The sequence below is a fragment of the Mastomys coucha genome, unplaced genomic scaffold, assembly GCF_008632895.1.
Source record: "Mastomys coucha isolate ucsf_1 unplaced genomic scaffold, UCSF_Mcou_1 pScaffold11, whole genome shotgun sequence".
Lineage (NCBI taxonomy): Eukaryota > Metazoa > Chordata > Mammalia > Rodentia > Muridae > Mastomys > Mastomys coucha.
In genome coordinates this window covers 11267564-11286124 of record NW_022196893.1, presented here as the reverse complement: position 1 = coordinate 11286124, position 18561 = coordinate 11267564, and the positions used below count along the sequence as shown (strand labels likewise).

At 44.9% G+C, this 18561-nt stretch overlaps 1 protein-coding gene across 4 annotated transcripts in view; it reads left to right on the top strand.

Moving 5' to 3' along the window:
* Positions 1-18561, top strand: part of Enthd1 (ENTH domain containing 1) — a 108956-nt gene that overhangs the window by 49167 nt on the left and 41228 nt on the right. For all 4 annotated transcript variants that reach the window (XM_031349812.1, XM_031349796.1, XM_031349806.1 and 1 more), the window contains exon 5: positions 3811-3937. In XM_031349812.1, the coding sequence (XP_031205672.1) occupies positions 3811-3937 (127 nt within the window). The remainder of the gene's footprint in view (positions 1-3810; positions 3938-18561) is intronic.

The following is an 18561-nucleotide window of genomic DNA, read 5'->3' as shown; positions in this document are numbered from 1 at the left end:
TACCTCACAAAATACTATTCAGTCTCACATGTAATTACAGGTAAAACACAATTTTTGTGCCTTTCGTCCTGATGAACAGGAACGTTTAATTGCTGCCACCCTGCATTTTCACTGAGGGGGAGGCCCATCCAGCATGCTGCTGGGTACAAGCAGGCGCTCCGTCCAAACTCAAGACAGAGCCTGCGAGAGTGCTCAGAGATGCCACTGTGAACACGCAGCCTGTTCATGGAGGTGGCTCCATGAAGCTTTTTATTACAACGGTTGTAATAGAAGGAAACAAGAAAAATCCTGAAATGATTACCAAAGGACGTGACCACGTTAGTTCACATGTCGGGAGTACAGCTCAGCTATGTCCCGAGAGAAGCACGTTTGTAATGCATACCTCAGTGAGCGAAGTCATTGCAGGTACAGCACACAATGAATGATTACATTATTATGTAGAAAGATGACCAAGATGGATTGCTTACTCCTGAGAAGGATATATATATAGTGACTCCATTTCACTTTTAAAAATTGTGTTGACACAGAAAATGTCCCCAAGTTCATAATACAGAGTACTAGTTATTCCCGGCAGAGGGACGCCATGCCTGTGGGGAAGTGAGCAGAAACTTCTCCGCTCTTTACCACTCACGTTATTTGGTGTTTTGCAGTGAGTATTTTATAATCTATAAAATAATAATAAAGGCACAAATAAAGACCTTAAAGTGGACTTTCAAGCAGAGGCAGTGACACAGCTGAGACAAGCATGGCATGCCATCAGAATCCAAATAAGCATAATTTCCACTCCTCCAGCAACTCTGATGAGGTCAAAATTTTGCAAATAGGACATATTGCACAGAAATAAACCAAAGGGCAAAAATTGTGCATTCTTCATTTTACAAAGTCCTAAGTGGAAGCAGCAGAACACAGACATTTATCATCCATCACTATTGATTTAGCAACTCACAAAGACATTGGAGGGTTTGCTCAGCCTTAATTTTGTGTGAGCCACTTCACAACATCCCTATCAGTTGCTATGGAAACAGATGCACCAAAAAAAAAAATCGCAACCTTGTTTTTTTATTTTCTTAGTGGGTGGGGAAAAGGGAATATTTTTGTTTGTTTGTTTTTGGGGTAGTAAAAGCTACAAATAACCTTATTACCATACTTAAAGATTAAAAACTCTGAAATACATGAATATGAATTTGAATGAATATGAATACATGAGTATGAAGAAAAAATGGACCAGTGTCAATCATAAACATAAAAGGTCTTCTTAGTTTTGAAAGTAATGCTCTAGGGAGCCCCACTCTACTTTTGAGAGCTCTGTTCTGCTAAGAATTTTATTTGTGATGGCTCAATCAGTGAGACCACTTGCGGTGCAGGCATGAGGACCTGAGTTCAGATCCTGACTACCCACCTAAGAGGGTGCAGTGCTGGAGGGAGGGGGAGAGGAGCAGAAGGGGAAGGGGAGGGGAGAGGGGGGCAGAGACAAGAGTATTATTTTCAAACACAGTGAGCGAGTTCAAGGTTCAGTGAGAGCTCTTGTCTCAAGAGTATAAGGTATAGAATAAAAGAAGAGATCCTTCATGATCCTCCAGTCTTCAGATGCTTGGGCACGTGCTCTTGCACACATACATGTACGAGTGCAAACACACACACATGAAACTCAAGGAAATATGAGTTCAATATGTAGAAGTGTGCATTTCTTTTTATGGTTAAATGGCATTCTGCTATCTGGATGGAGCACCATTCACCCGTTCTCCTATCAAAGCTTACTTCCAGGTTTTGTCAATCATGAGTAAAACAGCTATAAACATTTATGTGGTGGAATAAGCCAGACCCAGATATATGTGTGTAGATTTTTGTCACTGAGAACCGGGAAAGCTTTGAATCATTATAAAACACAATTCCTAAAATATAGAATGAAATTAATGTACTTGCATTCATTTGGGGTTTTTCTTCTGCAATGGTATTTTTGCTCTGAGATGCTGATGAGCTTAATGTGTGCAGAATCCAACAGGTAACCATGGATACTCTCTGTTTGCATTATCTTTGATACCCTTAGCATGGAGGAAAAGACATACTGATAGACACACGACAGAAGAGCTTGTCATAGGCTTGAGTTGATGGAGTGTCAGTCTAAGCTGATGCTATTTGCCTTATCAAAAAGCTAAAGAAGAGAGCAGATAATAATTTCACTTGATAGAACAATGCATTTGATACAATCCAGCACCCATTTATGGAAAAACTCAGCAAACTGGAAACCATATGGTGGGCAAACAGTATGAATAGTCATGTCTGTAAACATGGGTAGTAAAGAAGTGCTGGGAGAGATAGCCAGTGTTGTCAGCCCGAGGTGCACACAGTGCAATATCAGAATGGCTGAAACAAATGGTGACGACCCCTTATGCTGATGAAGATGTGGAGGGTCAGGCCACTCCTGTTTTTCTGGAAGGAATTTCAAAAAGTAAAGTCACCCTAGAAAACAACTTGGCTGTATCTTATTGAACACGTCGGCCGGAAAGAGGGTTTGCTGTTTGGAGTACTTCCTGCTCTTGCAGAGTACCCAGGTTTGGTTCTCAGCACTCACATGACTCATAACCACCTACAACTCCACACCCTCTTCTGGCCATTATGGGCACCAGGGATACACATGGTGCATAGAAATGCATGCAGGGAAAACAGTCATCCACAATAAATAAATAGTAAAAGCAGAGAAACAACAACTGAATGTGTGCCTCTGGTGGACACATTCAGTTAATCCCAACACTGAGGAGGCAGAGGCAAGTGGATCTCTGTGAGTTCTAGGCCAACCAGGGCTGCATAGTGAGACTGTCTCAAAAACAACAAAACCTGAATATATAAAGGCTTACATACTCTATCATCCTGTTTATATAACACACTTTAAAGGTCAAAATTACAGACAGGCCAAATAGGTTTATAGCACCCTGGGATAGATTTGTTTTGTTTCCTGGCTGAATTCATGTCAGATCCCAAACATGATGTCCTAGCTAGGATTACTACTGTTGTGATGGAACACCATGACAAAAGCAACTTGGTCATTTGGAGAAGAAAGGGTTTGTCTCACTCACAGTTCCATGTAACAGTTCATTATCAAAAGCAGTGAGGGCGCAATCCCGAGCAGGGCAGGAACCTGGAGGCAGGAACCTGGAGGCAGGAGCTGAAGCAGATAGAGGCCACGGAGGAGTGCTGTAAACTGGCTTGCTCCACATGGCTTGCTCAGCTTGCTTTCTTACAGAACCCAAGACCACACCACCCACAATGGGTGGGGCCCTTCATCATCAATCACTAATTAAGAAAATGCCCAGGTAGTGGTGATGCACGTTTTTAATCTTGGACTTGGGAGGCAAAATCAGGTGAATCTCTGAGTTCCTCCATCAGCCTGGTTTACAGGGTGAGTTCCAGGAGAGCTAGTGCTACACAGAGAAATCCTGTCTGGGACCCTCCAGCCACCCTATCCCCCACCCCCAAAAATGCCCTACAGGGTTGCCTACAGTCAGATCATATAAAAGCATTCTTCAGTTAAAGTCCCTTCCTCTTCAGCGACTGTAAATTTGTATCAGGTTGACACACAACTCCAGCACACACTGACTTTTCTTTTGATGATGTGTGTGCACAAGTGCCTCGGAGGCCAGAACATCAGAGCCCCTGGAACTGGCTGACAGGCAGGAGGCTGTGAGCTGTTGGGTGTACATGCTGGAACTCAGCTCCAGTCCTTTGAAGGACAGCACACACTCTCAGTGACTGACCCATCTCTCTGGCACAGCTTTGTATTTTAGTGACTGTGTCCTCTCTTGTTTCTGTCAGGACCTAACACTGTTGTACTCATATGAGTATCCGAAGCAACCTTTGCCAAGGTTACCTCCTTCCATTACCTCTCCTGCTTCCTGGCTGTCAGAAGGGGAAGCAGAAATCTCCAGTCTCTGCGACACAGGTAATTTGATTACAGATGAAATTTACAGAAACAGAAGTGAGATGCACTAGAAGGGAAGGCTACACAAATACAAGATTTGATTTTGAAATATAGCAACAGTTGGCTTTGTTTATCATTGGTCATCAGGGGCAGCACTGGTGTGATGAATGCAGCCCATGCATAGCCTCTGACTCCCATTTTGTCACCTACTTCTTGGATTCTTATATTTTTGGTTGAGAGCCTAGCCTTTGACGGCTGAGCCATCTCTCCAGCCCTACTTTTTGGATTTTTAGTTCTTTCTCTTCTTTTTCATTTTGTTTAAAAAGTAATTGCTAGCCTCACACTTTTCTTTGAAAGCTTTAAAGAGTAGAACTAATTTTCTGTTCTTAAAAAAAGATTTATTGTTACTATTTTTATATGTATAAGTGTTTTGTCTGCATATATGTTTGTGCACCACATGTGTGCCTTGTGCCATGGAGGCCAGAAGAGCGTGTTAGATCCTGGATGTCTGGAGTTATGGACAGTTGTGAACCACCTTGTGGGTGCTGAGTATTGAGTCCAGGTCCTCTGCAAGAGCAGTCCTCTTTCTAGCCCAACTTTAGTATGTTTTTTAGTGAAGCTTATTTCTGATGAAGTTTAATGAATGAGATCCTTGTAAAGCAGGCATTAAGTGGAAATGCATAATGAATAGCACCCAAACCACAGCTTGCTCAGTCATTTCCTGAGTCATTAACTTTAGAAAAGGGCAAAGGAGAAAGCTGGGTGTGGTGGCTCACATTTGGAATCCTGGAGAGACTGAGTTGCCACAAACTCTGCCTCATCCAAGCCAATCTAGACTACAGTATAAGACTCTGTCTCAAAAACCTTGGGGGCAAAAAGCACAGGATAAATTACACAAAATGATACCAAAGTCACCTCTAGTGAGTTCTGTTGTCAAGACCGTCTGGGGTCTGGCTCCCTCCTGTCATTGCTTTGCATGAAGTCCCAACTTGCAGTATACTTTGGGGCTGAAGAGCCCAGGCCTCATGCATGTTAAGTGCACACTATATACCCAGCTGCATCCTGGCTGCAATAGGCCCCTCCTCTGCTTAGCCAGAGGGGTGATCTGTTGTCACCCAGATCTGAGTGGGCTCCTGAGTACCTCTGAGTGGTGCCTCGGCTGTCTTTTGCTTTCTAGCTCCGAGTTGTTCATCCCTGCCTCACAGGGATGGCTTCTCATGGTTTAGGTTCTCCCTTTCTCTGTTCTTGGACCTTACACCTTTGTATAAAGTTTTTCCTTATACAGATCTGCAACATCCAAAACTGAAAAAACACAGTGTTAGTATAGACTTTCTGTACAAGCACACATTTATAAATAGTTCTTATAAACTCTTGTGAGAACTAAAAGAATAATTTTAATAATAATTCTAATAAACACAACAAAAACTTGAGGGTGTATGAGATGGCATTAGCACAGATAATTGTTGTAAATGGCTATAATCCAAGGACAGCTTACTTGACATTAAAATCTGTCTGTCTGTCTGTCTGACTGTCTGACTGTGTATGTTGGAGACAGTGCTCACTATGTGTAGCCTTGGCTCGCATAGAACTCACAGCTTTTCATTCCGTGCTATCCTGGAATTAACTCACAGAGAACAACCACCTACCTCCACCTCCTGGGTGCTGAGTGAGAGGGTGAGCGGCTCACATCTGCCTTGCTTAGTCTTCTTCTACGGCCCTTTAAAGCAAACAGCTCAAATCTAAAAGCTTGAAGGAAGAGCAATGGGGAAAGCTTTTCTTGTATTCTAACATCGCCTAACATTTTTTTCCTCCTAACATTTCAAATATAGACTTTCTTTTTGGGAGCAGCTTTAGATTCACAGCAGAACTCAGCAGAAAGTGCAAAGTGTCTCTGTGCTCCTGCGCAAAATACACATGGCTTATCACTAGCCGCATTTATTACAGTCAGGCTTGGATTGACACCATGGTCATTCTAAGTCTGTAGTTTTGTCCCACTTCACTCATGGTGTGGGTATAGACACATGACATACATACTCTATTACCACACAGTGTGGCCTCCTTGTCCCAAGGCCCCTCTGTGCTCCACTACTCATCTCTGCCTCCCTCCATGCTGGCAGCCTCCGACCTCTTTACTGTCTCCATTGTTTTTCCTTTCTTAGAATGTCATAGCATCAGAATCATGCATGAGAAACTACTTTAGATTGGCTTTCTGCTGGGCATGGTGGGGCACAACTTGAATCCCAGCACTTGGGAGGCAGAGGTAGTTAAATCTCTGTGAGTTCAAGGCCAGCCTGGTTTAAAAAGCAAGTTCCAGGACATCCAGGACTACTAGGAGAAAACTTGTCTTTAAAAATAGAAAGGAAGGAAGGAAGGAAAGAAGGAAGGAAGGAAGGGAGAGAGGGAGGAAGGAAGGAAGGAAGGAAGAAAGGGAGGGAGGGAAGGAGGGAGGGAAGAAGGGAGGAAGGAAGAAAGGAAGGGAGGAAGGAAGGAAGGAAGAAAGAAAGAAAGAAAGACTGGCTTCTTTGAGGTTGTAACCTGCCTTGAAAGTCCTTCTCATGGCCGGATCACTCCTTTCTTCTGAGTTCAGAATGAGATATCTCAGTTTAGTGATTCGCCCACTGTAGGACAATACCTTAGTCGCTTTTGGTTCTGCAGTATAAAGTAAGTGGCCAAGGTAGGCTTTTGTGTGAATATATATTTTCCCTCTAACTTTGACACAAGTAGAGTAGAGTATAGATGAGCACCAGAGACCACTCTGAAGAGAAGCTGCAGAAACAAGCTACATGAGGAAATGCCTCGGCTGATGTTCTCAGCTAGAACCTGTATCAGGCAGAGGGGCTCTTCCTGTTAGTTTTAATATATGTGTATGTGGTGTGTGTGTGTGTGCGCGTGCGCACGTGCGCACGCGTGTGCATGTGTGTGTGTGTGTGTGTGTGTGTGTGTAGTGTGTGTGTATGTGTGTGGTGTGTGTGTGTTCATATATGGGCATGTATGTACAAGTATATGTACCTCCCATATGTGGAAGAGGCTTGAAGTTGCTGCCAGGTGTCTTTCTCAGTGGGTGTCCACTTTCTTCACTGAGGCAGGGTCTCTCACTGAACCCGGAGCTCACCAGTTCCTAGTCTTGTTAGCCCCCTTGCCCTGGAATGTGGTCTCTGCCACCTGAGTGTCAGCATTACAGGCAGGCTCCATGCCTGGTAGGAGCCTGGTAGGCTTCTATTTGCAGCAAGCACTTTACCCACTGCGCCGTCTCTCTTAGACCCTTTTCCTATTTTTAAGGCTTTCTTTTCTCCAGCCTTTCCCCGGCTTGCTAAAATGCAGATCCTAGCATTTCACTTCCCAGCTCCACAACTGTCAACGGCTCTCTGCTGCCAGGGAGATAAGTCTAAGTTTCTCATATTGTCATATGAAATTTCCATAGTTTGATCCTAGCCAATCGTTCAGGTCCCCTTACCCCAAGCAGCCAGTACTCACAGGCTCTGCTACATCCCTTCTCTTTAGACTGTCTTTGTTCCAGGGTAACATGCTGGTCTAAATTTTGTGGTGTAAATACCATTTATTATGTTCATGGATTCTCTGGGTCAGGAATTAGGACAAGGCACAGTGGGAATGACTCGCCTCTCCCATGATGGATATATCTCTGAGCCTCAGCTGAGGCGCTCAAAGGCCACGCCAGGAATCTTCTGAAGGCTTGCTCCCTTGAGTGTGTGCTGTGGCTGCTGGCTATCCACTGGGGGGCCTCAGTTCCTCTCCACAGAAGCTCATTTAAGTGGTTTTTCCACGTGGGCTGGTGAGAGCTTCCTCCCAGCATGGTGGGTCTGGGTTCCTAGGGTAAGCACATTCTGTCCAAGCAGAGAGCAGAGACCCAGCAGAAGCTGTGCAGTCATTCTCAGAAGCCATGCCATTGTGCTTCCAGTATGTTCCCTCCATCCAGGCAGTCACAAAGTCCTGCCCCAGCTCAGGAGACAGGGGAGTAGATCAGACCCCCTCACCTCTCTCTGGAGGGCCATACCACATTGAAAGAAAAGAGCAATGGGATGAGATGCACATTGGTATGTGCCAGTATGTGTGTTTGGAAAATGTCAGTCAGCTTTCAGCTTTCTATCAAATTATAAACATTTGACAAAATCCTATTCAAATAGCAAGGTCCAATGAAAATGTCACAGCTGTTAGAAAATCTTTTCTGTGTGCTAAGTAAGGCCTCATTTCAGTATGGTCTCATGTGACTTCCCCATACCTCTGCTACAGTATTTTAAAATTTGTACTTAATCTATATAAATTATACTTGCTTTATAACTACATGAGTTAGTGAGTGAATACACTTATTAAAAACATTGGAACACTGGAAGTAAAGGCATTCCATATCCTGTTTCTTACACAACGCTGTGTTCTCCACGGGATTAACAGTTAGTAATTTGGTATTTTCTAGACCTTTCTCTGTGTATTTGTACAGTACATATTTTGAATTATATACAGCTAACTTGATTTTGTTTTAGAACATTATTCCCTATTTTTCCTGAAACTATGTGAAGTTTAAGAATACCATTATGTGGGGAAGGGGGTTTGAAAGGATTGCTCAGTGTTTAAAGCACTTGCTGTTCTGTCTGAAGACCAGAGTTCAGTACACACACACCCCACAATACCACTTGGTCATCCTTGAGTATCTGAAGACCAGAGTTCAGTACATGCACACCCCACAACACCACTTGGTCATCCTTAAGTGTTTGTTGCTAGGCAGAGATTTTTCCTAATCTCCTGTAATATCTGAGTATATAGCTTATTCCCCTGCTGGTTGGCATGTTGCTGTTGGATATTTTTTACTCATAGTTACAGCTTTAGTGAATAACCTTGTTCACATATGTGTGTGTTCTTCAGGGCGGACTGTTAGAGGTGGCTTCCCTCAGCTGTGCTGGGTGCCCGTTTTCATGTTCAGCTTTGCTACCAGTGAGCCCCTCTAGCATCAGTGCCAATCTGAGCTTGCAGTACAGGAGAGTGCCCGCCCTTCACACCCTCACTAGCACTTGATATTTCCAAGCCTTATATTTTTATCACTTGTATGAAAGTTGAATTACATAGCTGGTATAATTGGAATATTTCCACATATTGATTGGATGTTTTTATTTCCTCCTCTATGGCTTGCCTATTTATATAATTAACCCATTTGTCTTATGTATTGTTTGTTGTTCATCTGAATTGATTTTGTAGCATTACATATATATGCACATATAATTTGTGTCTGTAATTTGTGTTGCAAATTGCTTCTAGGCTGTGGCTTGTCTTTTAGCTTTCTCAGTGATGTGTTCAGAGAAGTTTAAGAATTTTTTTCCTTCATAGCTTGTGAATGTGTGTTTCACGGGGTGAAAGGCAGCTCAGGTTAGAGGTATGGCTCAGATAGTAGAGTGCTGGCTATTCTCTGGTAGAGTGAAAGGACCTGGGTTCAGAGCCCCAGAGCCTACAAAAAGCCTGGCACAAAATAAGACTATCTAAGATAACCCCAGGAGGCATGAGAAGGCCTCCTTTGAGTTGTTGTTGAGGGTTGTCCAAGAGAACCTAAAACACAAAACATTTCTGTTGTCCTTGGTTGCCCCCAAGAGGTAGAAGGTACATCCCTGTTCCTGAAGACACCATGCCCTTCAGACACACAGGGCCCTACAGACCACACCAACAACCAGCACAGCACAGTGATACTAAGGGTGTGGGAGTGGCCTGCATCCCATGGCAGTAACCAACAGTTTTCTAATTGGGCTTGAGGCCTGCTCAACAAGAAGGAAATGTTGCCAGCATGGCTGCCTAGACAAGATCTGAATATAGACAATACCAATAGGCGTGCTAATGTGGAAAGGAGAAAGCTCGTGAAGCCTCAACCCTAGACAAAAAACTAAAGACAAGCAAGGAATGCCGGGAGCAGGGGATGTTGTCCTCCTCAAGGATGAGTTCCTAATTAGTTATTCAACACCAAGTAGTCAGCCCTGAAAACATGCATACAAGTAATATTATACAGACTGATCAGGTTGTATGTACATATTTAGGAGTGAGTGTGTGTGTGTGTGTGTGTGTGTGTGTGTGTGTGTGTATCCACAATTAAAGAACAGAGGCCGTGAATTTGGAAGAGAACAAGGCAGAGGAGGTGGTACATGGCAACATTTGGAGGAAGAAAAGGGAAGGCAGAAATATAATAATATTATAATCTCAAAATAAAATTAAATTATTTAATAGGAAAAAACGGTACAGTGCATGTATTCTTATAATCATACCTTTAGGGAAAGGAGGCAGAGACAGGTCGATCCCTAAAGTTCACTGGCCATCCAGCCCATTCCTGGTAACGGTGCTTGCTGCCAATCTGACAGGCAGGAGTTTGACTCTTTCACCAAGTTCATGGGATTTCTTCACCCCACTCTATTTCCATGGCTTGAGTTACATCATCCATCTTGGTTTCAAGTGTCTGTGAGAGGTTGCAGACAGCAGCTTGGCCAGCCACTTCTCTCAGAGTGCTTATAGCTTAGTCCACTTCACCCATTCTCTGTATGTCATAGCAGAGGCGGGGCACACTCACATGCTCATATGTACTTGCCTGTGCGTGTACACGAGGAGTCCTGAGTGAGAATACACTGGGTGTATTCCTCTGTCTTTTCTACCTTTTACTGAGCCATCTCTTCAGCTCCTCAGTGACTGATCAAGATTGAGGAATCTTGAAGTGATTCTGTAACCTGAACTGGCAGTGAGTTTAACAGCAGTTCCCACTCCCATCACTTCATGCAATGACTACAACTAAACTCACACACCTTAGTACCATGTCCCACTCTGTGTCCCAGAGTACAACAGCACTCTTCCTATTACATAAATGATGGCAAAGTGACACTATTCCTCCCTACTAGAGCAAGGCAGGCTTTTATTTCTGTCTCTGTGATTTGATGCAGATTTCAAAACACATTCTTCTGCGTTTCTGTCCAGCTCTCTAACTTACCCTGTCAACAGATGGTTCTGATTTCCATGTTCTGATTTTGGCAACTTCAGCCCGTGGCAAAAATAAAATAAGAAACCTATTCTGGTGAGGCCTTTCTCTATGCTCCTTGTCCTTGCCTTTTGTCCTGGTTAAATCTTTCTTTTCCTCCTCACCTGGTGTTAGATCCTTAGCATTCATCTCTGTACATGGCTGTCTCCTCCTCACTGCTGCATTGCATTTCCCTGTAGATATACTCTGTCATCGGCACCGTGTGTCACCTTTGTTTGTTTTCTGTTTTGTTTTGTTTTTAATTGCATGCAGGGCTTGTATAAACTCACATCACTTATCCAAGACTCCTAGATCTCCTGGACAAGAACTTCCCCAAGCCAGTTATTTGTAAGTTAGATACAGACTCCTTGAAAACACCTAACCATGCCAGATTGTTTTCTAAAGACCTAGTTTCTTCAAGTCCCCCTAACCCTGATCTTGTCATGTTTGAAAAGCCAAGGTAACAGGTGAGATGGACTCGTGTTTGTTCTAAACTGTTTTTTTGAATGAAATTGAGTGTGTTTTCAAGTGTGGAAACGTTGCACACACTGACTCACCCTGCTTCCCTGTGTGAAGCATCTGCACTTATCTCTTGGCCACTTTTCTGCTTGGGTGTTTGTGTGCTTCCTTGGTCTGTAGGAGCCTGTGTCTGGGTGGGAGGCTGGGTCCGCCATCTCACCATCTCCTGTGTGCTTGCAGCTCCCCGTGCTCTTTACACTGCACAGGGAAGCCTTGTTTGCTTCACACAAATAAACCACCATGTTTGCTTCACACAAATAAACCACCAATACACAGTTGATAGTGGTATGTAATTGAATTAGGCATCCAGTTTTTCTTCATAGAAATCATTAATTGAAAAGTCTGTCCTTTCTCCCAGTGAGCTGCAGGGCCACCCATATTCTAAAGCATCGTTCACGTGCACACAGATGTGTTCCTGGGCTCTGTTTAGAGCCATCAGGTATGTGAAGGCAGCTGTAGAGCAAACAGGTTTCATTACACTATGTTTTTAATTGCTCTTGATGGGCTTTCCTTCAGAGGCGGTGACTGTCCACCTCTCCACTCTGCTGCACGAAAGCTTGTTGGGTTCCTTCAAAGTTCCACTGGAGTTTTGATGGGCACAGAGTTGAATCTTTAAATCAGTTTAGAGAAGTGAAGTCTTTACAACAGCAAAGCGTCCTGTTCACTTCGTCTTTACCGTCCGTATTTACACTTTACAGACAGGTGTAATTCTGGCTAGATTTGGTCCCTTGTGCTTAATGTGCATGTGCTTTCAGTACGAGGTGGTACAATTATGATTTTTCAACTTAAAGTCTAAAACCTCACTTTAAATTTGGAATCGTGGTCTTTTCTGGGATAGCAATCTGCCACATATTTGGTGGTGGTGCTGGCCAGAGGCTCAGAGCCTCAGTCAGCCCTGTGATTTTATGGGTCTCCCTCTCCCTCCACAGGGTTCTAAGGTGGCAGCTAAGCCCGACATATTCCTGCACTGTCAGTTTGCTCTGTTTTCAGTCGACAACAGCTTGACCATGTCTACCTCATCGAGATTGCCTCGAGTCTACCTCTGTTTTCATGGCTACTCCAAGAAGCTTCATTTGATACATTTCATTTTCTGTTTGTTGGTGATGCAGATGAGTGGAATTATCTTTATATATATATTGATTATACCCTTAACTAAACTCTTAGCAATTTCCCTGATTTATGTATATAGATCCTCCTGAGCATCTCATATTGGAAACCACATCATCTGTAAATAATGGCAGACTTAGTTCTTCACTGGCAAATTCTATATCTTTTGTGTTTGGCTCTCCCATCCCCCCCCCCTTTCCCCACATACACACTTCACACACTACTGGGCAAAAACATGGCCAGGGCTTCTGAGACCTGGTCCATACCTATAAGAAGCTGGTGTCAATCCCAACTAATTGGAGACATTCTCTGTGCACTGTACACTATAGATCCCCATTGTTAATTTATCAGAAGCTTTTATCAAGACTGTTATTTCAGATTTTCTCCACTTAGTATCTGTTTCGATACTTACAGATTTCTCTCTTTTTTTTGACTATCAGTTTTATAAATTATTGATTTCTAAATATTAAAGCAACCTTGAATTCCGGAGAAAAACCTCAATTGGCCTGGTAAATTCTCTTTTCTGCTTCTTTCTGGATTTGGTTTAGCAGTGTTTCATTCAGGAGCTAGGCACGCATGTCTCAAGTGGCATTTGGGTTTCGTTCAGGAGCTAGGCACACGTGTCTCGAGGGGCATTAGGGTTATCCTCTCTCAAATTCTCCTTGTTGTGTTTTGATCCTGGAGGTGTTTTCTTTTTACCTCCTGGGTGGAGCTGTGCAGTGCTGCAAGGTCAGGTGCTGTGGGGCACAGGGGCGACCTGTAAACATTCTACAGTGTGGTTTGTCCTCAAGGCGGCTGGGGATGGTGTTCCCCGCTTGGCACCTCACTTGGGGTGCAGAGTCATCCTCCACTCTAAGCAGTGGGTAGTAGTGTTCATGGTCAGGAGAGCACCCTTCATGGTAAAGAGATCACCCTGTGAGGGGAAGTTTCTGTCACGGAAGCCTCATCTGCAGGGCAGTTCAAGGTCTTAGCATCCCTGTTTCTCAGCCACAGCCCAGCCAGCAGCTACTGCCTCTGATTGAACAGAGCATTCCTCAGCAGATATGGGAGCACCTCCTCCACGGCGGATGTCTTCTGGCAGGCGTGTGTTCATAGGAACACGAGTGTCCTCACCTCAAGTACATGTCCTCAGGGTTCCGTCTACCAACCTTCATGTGACCAGTCTTCTTATTCTTTCCAAACCCCTGGTGAGGACCATGCAGTCACTGCTCTTGCATTTCTGTTAATTCTTCTCTGCTTCTTGCCTTTCCCCTTCTATCATATGAAGATGTACTGTCTGCAGTTCCGTCTATGGGAATAATTTTCTTGCTGAAGTTAAGGGGCATTCTGAGTGGGGCTGTAATTTGACCCCTTCACTTCTGAGCAGTGTTTGGCAGGCTTCCTTAGAAACTAGTCCTGTCCTTGTCCTTCCCCACAGCTGCAGTGAGGTGCTCTCCATGAATCTGTGGGTGTAAACTGAAGGAGTGACAGCTCTGGTGTGTCATCTCCACCACCAGCCTGTGGTGCTTTCACGGGATCTGAACTGGCTTTATCTGTGTCATATGGACCAATCTAATTTGCCAGTGGAATGCTACTGTATGTATATAGTTTTGTGCTCCACATATCAGATAACAGTCGTTTGTGTGTGGGGGGGACACAGTTGCTTGCTGTTCTGTGGTGAGACATTCGTTGTCTTATCAGGGCCTGCCATAAGCCAAGAATTGTTTTTCAAGTGGACAGGAATCATAGGTCGAAAGCATGGCCTTGTACCAGTGCTAGAGAGGCCAGCCCTGTGATTTTTTTCCAGGGCCTGGAAAAGGTTCCAGAGGGCATGCCTGTCTGCCTCAGGCACTTGCAGTCCTACTGGCTTCACCAGGCTACACAGCTCAGCAGTGAGGCTTGTCTAGTAGCCCAGGCCTGCTGCAGAGTCTTGCCTTGCTGCCGTCTTCACTCAGTGCAAGTAGTGACCAGTAGAACAGTGCACTGTCCTCTCTGGAACCCAGACAGGCTATGGATGGTATGGTTCATTCTTTATGTTGGGCAACTGAAGGTGCTCACAGTTTGTCTGTCAGGTGTGTGTGTGTGTGGGGGGGGTGGGTTTCTTCTCATTGTCCTGACCACTGAATAAACCTATCACAGATGTGGCTGGGCCTGAACTTGAGTGCATATAGCTCCAGGAGTGCCTGCTGCCAGCGGCACACATTGAGTCAACATCATGCCATCAATGGAGTGACCAGGATCCCAGTTCTCTGACTTGCAATGAAGGAGGTTCAATCCTTAGAAGATTCAGCAGAAACTGGGCATAATGGCTCCACTCATCCCCTATAATCCTAGTACCCAAAAGGCTGAAAAGGTAGAATTACTGTGAGTTTGAAACCAGCACAGGCTATGGAGTGAGACCTTGTCTCAAGACAAAGAAGAATGAAGAAAGAAGAGTTAGCATAGTTCTGAAGCAAAACAGTAAAGGTATGGTCATTGTCCCTGTCACACAAAGGCTGATACTGTGCTTAGTAGGAGGCTGGCAGCTGAGCACATTGGTCTGCTTTGGGGAGAAGCACCGGGCAGCACAGCCTGATCAGCAGCAGCCAGGCTCCAGCCCATTGGCTTCTCAGCAAGGCTCATACTGGAATATGGAAGACTTGCCATTACAGCTTCCACATCTTTGATATCTGCACTAATATCTAAAAACATTCCAGAAAGATGGGGATGGTGTAATAATAGGTGTCATCTTGTTCTCCCTAGCTGTAGCAGTCTGCCCTCCATGGAACCACTGTAATGATCTGTCTGTTAGGAAGCATATATGTTCCCTGTGTATCTGAGACCATGCAACAACATGTCTCTTGGGGAGGTGGATTCCAGACTAAGACTCCTACACTACCTGATTCCCACAAACCCCCTGTGGCTGGCGGATTGTAGAAACACTGTTGGGGCTCCAGAAACTGTCCCTTCAGAGCCACTATACAATATGATAGGGAAGTATATATATTTCCCTTTCTATGACAGCTGTAAATGTCTCCTGGTGCCTCTAGAGAAGGCTCTGTGTGTGTGTGTGTGTGTGTGTGTGTGTGTGCGCGCACGCACATGCATGTGAGTATTCACACCTAGTCCTATTCATGTAACATAGTCTCACACTTTCATCCCACTGTGGTTTTATAGATTCAGGGAGGCCTTCCTGGATACTAAACATCACCAGCCACCTCCTCACCACTAATGGTGCCTTTCGCTCCCCCATGAGTGTTCCCTGTGGCACTTCTCAGCATCTGGCACACTGCATAGCTTATGAGCCTATCTAAAGGCACGTGACCCTCAGATGTCACAGGGAACCCACCACTAGTACAGCACCAGGGTCCAGGTTTGGACCCAGGTTTGGATTTCTTAGGCAATTCTAAATATGTGTGTTGCTTTTCCAAGCTGTATGAAATTTGCATGTTCTTTTCATGACCAGGCTAATTCCTTAGTGCCTTTTGCTTGAGGGTAGGCATTATGTTCCTTCATCTCTTTGTGAAAGTCCATTATGCCAATCTTCAGAGCATAGCAAAGCATGCCTGGGATTATGAACTGATGGTAGAAATACAGAATGTTATCAGCATAGTAACTGCGCAGTGTGGTTGGTATGAGAAATCCAATTAAGCTCTCTTAGGACTCACCTTTTCTCCCTTTCATTCAAAAATATGAGAATGGATGACATAAATGAAACAATGAAAGGCTTTCATCGAAGTGAGTGAATAGACAGAACGAACCCAGCTACCTGAGTGAAGACAGGGGCAGTAACTCCTAAGATGGAGGACTTGCAGGGGTGGGAATGGTCTAAATACATTGTGTTCATTTATGAAATTATCAGAGGATATACAATAAAATTTATATTCACTATAAATATATAATAAAATTCAGAAATGCTGAGTGATGCTGGCTTCTGAACTGTTTATGAATTTTTAGCTGAGGAAGTGATCAACCTAAGTCATTTTGATGAATGTATACATTATGAAAATGTCATATAAGCCCCATTGACAATTCCAATAGGGAGAACCAAGTTCAGTGTAAACTAGGTTGACAGGCTTATCAGAATGGCCATGATCTCGCAGGGGCACAAGTCCTAGGCTGACTTTCATTTATTTGAATGAAATGCATGGCTATGTGCTTATTAGTAAGAGTAAGTACATTATCCACCCCACAAAACTTAGAAATTCCTGCTGTGTGTCAGGCATTGCACATCCACTAAACATCCTGTGATTAGCAAGAGCCTTGCTGGGTGGCACTCTACACCTGTGACCTAGCACTTAAGAAGCAGAAGCAGGAGAGTGGCCTGATCTCCACCGCAAGCGCCAGGCCAGCCAAGGTTCCATGCCAAGGTCCTGTCTCCATAAAAGGCTAGTGAGAGATGACAGCTGGAGTCAGAGCATATCAGACAAATGGGGATCAGGAGGAGAGGACACAGTGGGAGCCAGCAGGGCATTCAGCCTCGCCTTGGGAGACCAGGGAAGCTTTCTGGAGAAGGTGTTGTTCAGGATGGAGCCATAGGGGTGGACGATGACAAAAAACAATGGCCGACCAAAGCCCTGCATGTGCTGCATTCGCTGCCTTGCTGCGTGTGCTGCAGGCTCTGAAACGCCTTTACTTTTCATCTGCATAATAAATTTCTGAGGTAAATGAGGAAAATCCACACTGAATGTTTAAATAACCTGCTCAAGGTCAGGGTCAAGGTTTGGAGAGGAGAGGGGAGATTGCCTTGGGTGAGAGAGTGTGGGTAGAGGAGGAGGGCAGGGGTCAGGGAGAGCTGGCCACTCTGAGGAACTGGAAGCAGCTTAGGGAGGCCTTGAGACTAAGTGGGTAGCAGGAGGGGTGCCCAGTGAAGCCAGAGAGTCAAGTAGGACTCTGGATAAAGGGAGCCATAGATTAGTGTCCAAACACTCCAGACAGTGAAAGAACATGATGACTAATCATTGGCCATGGTATTGGCCAGGATGACCATAAATCTGGGCAGCGTGGCATGGATGGTCAGTGTCTTGATAAGCCACACTGAGTACTTTCCATGGTGTCCAAAACAATATGGAGCCTTTTGGCTGCTTTAACGTAAGACAGGATGCAGCCTGACACTAGTGTGAGAAGAAGGCTTCGTGCATTGCAGGGCAAAGGTGGGCAGTTAGTGGGTTAGACAGACAATGGGGTATGCTCCGGGTCTTGTCCTGCACTGTCGTCTGCTCACTTGGAAGAGTCGTCTGTCACTACCTCCTCCCACATGGAAGCCAGCTTAGGCACTGCTTCCTAGACACTGTGATCTCTGGCTTTGTCCCTGCCTGCCACTCCTCCTCATTTGTCTGACTCCAGCTTGTCTGGGTTCATCTAAGATGTCATTTCTCCCAGGAAGCCTTCCCAGGCACGCAGAAGGCACAGCTTGCTTCTGCTCCTCCCCAGGCTCCAGGACGGACCCTGCTTCCTCACACCAGTCCGTAATTCTGGGAGCAGTGAGTACTCCCTTAAATGCTTCTTGATGAGTAAGTGGCATTGAAATGCCCCGAAGTAGAATGCAGCCATCCTTGGGGTTTTCATCCTGTGCTTTTTGCATATGCTTTAAAAGCGTCTTCAAAGTAGATCTATCACAGCTTTAAAAGGTAGGTGGCCTGCGCCACACAATGGAAGTGCTTAGAGTTCAGGCTGGGTTCGTTTGCCTGCAGAGCTGCCTTTTAAAGCTTCAGAGAACTTTCCTATCCCTGGGTGACACTTGATTGTTGTGCTAGCTAAGGTTCTGTGTGAAAGACCTCACAAGCACAATGAATTGGAGATAGTGTGCGCCAGGGCCTTGGCCAGGCCCAGGTATCATTCACTGAGCTCTTCCCTTCAGTCTGCTGTGAACCTGGGAGCTGTCCCTGCTGTGGCGGGTGCCCAGAAATGTTGCATCAGTTGTTGTGCCCCTCCCCACCACTGCCACCAAACAGAATTGGTTCCTAGATGTGGGGCAGTCACTTAGGTCAGCAGGAAGGGCTGTAGGGGGACAGGAACAGCATCACTGTAGCAGCCAGAGGGACAGTGTTCATGCTGAGTTAGCACAGGC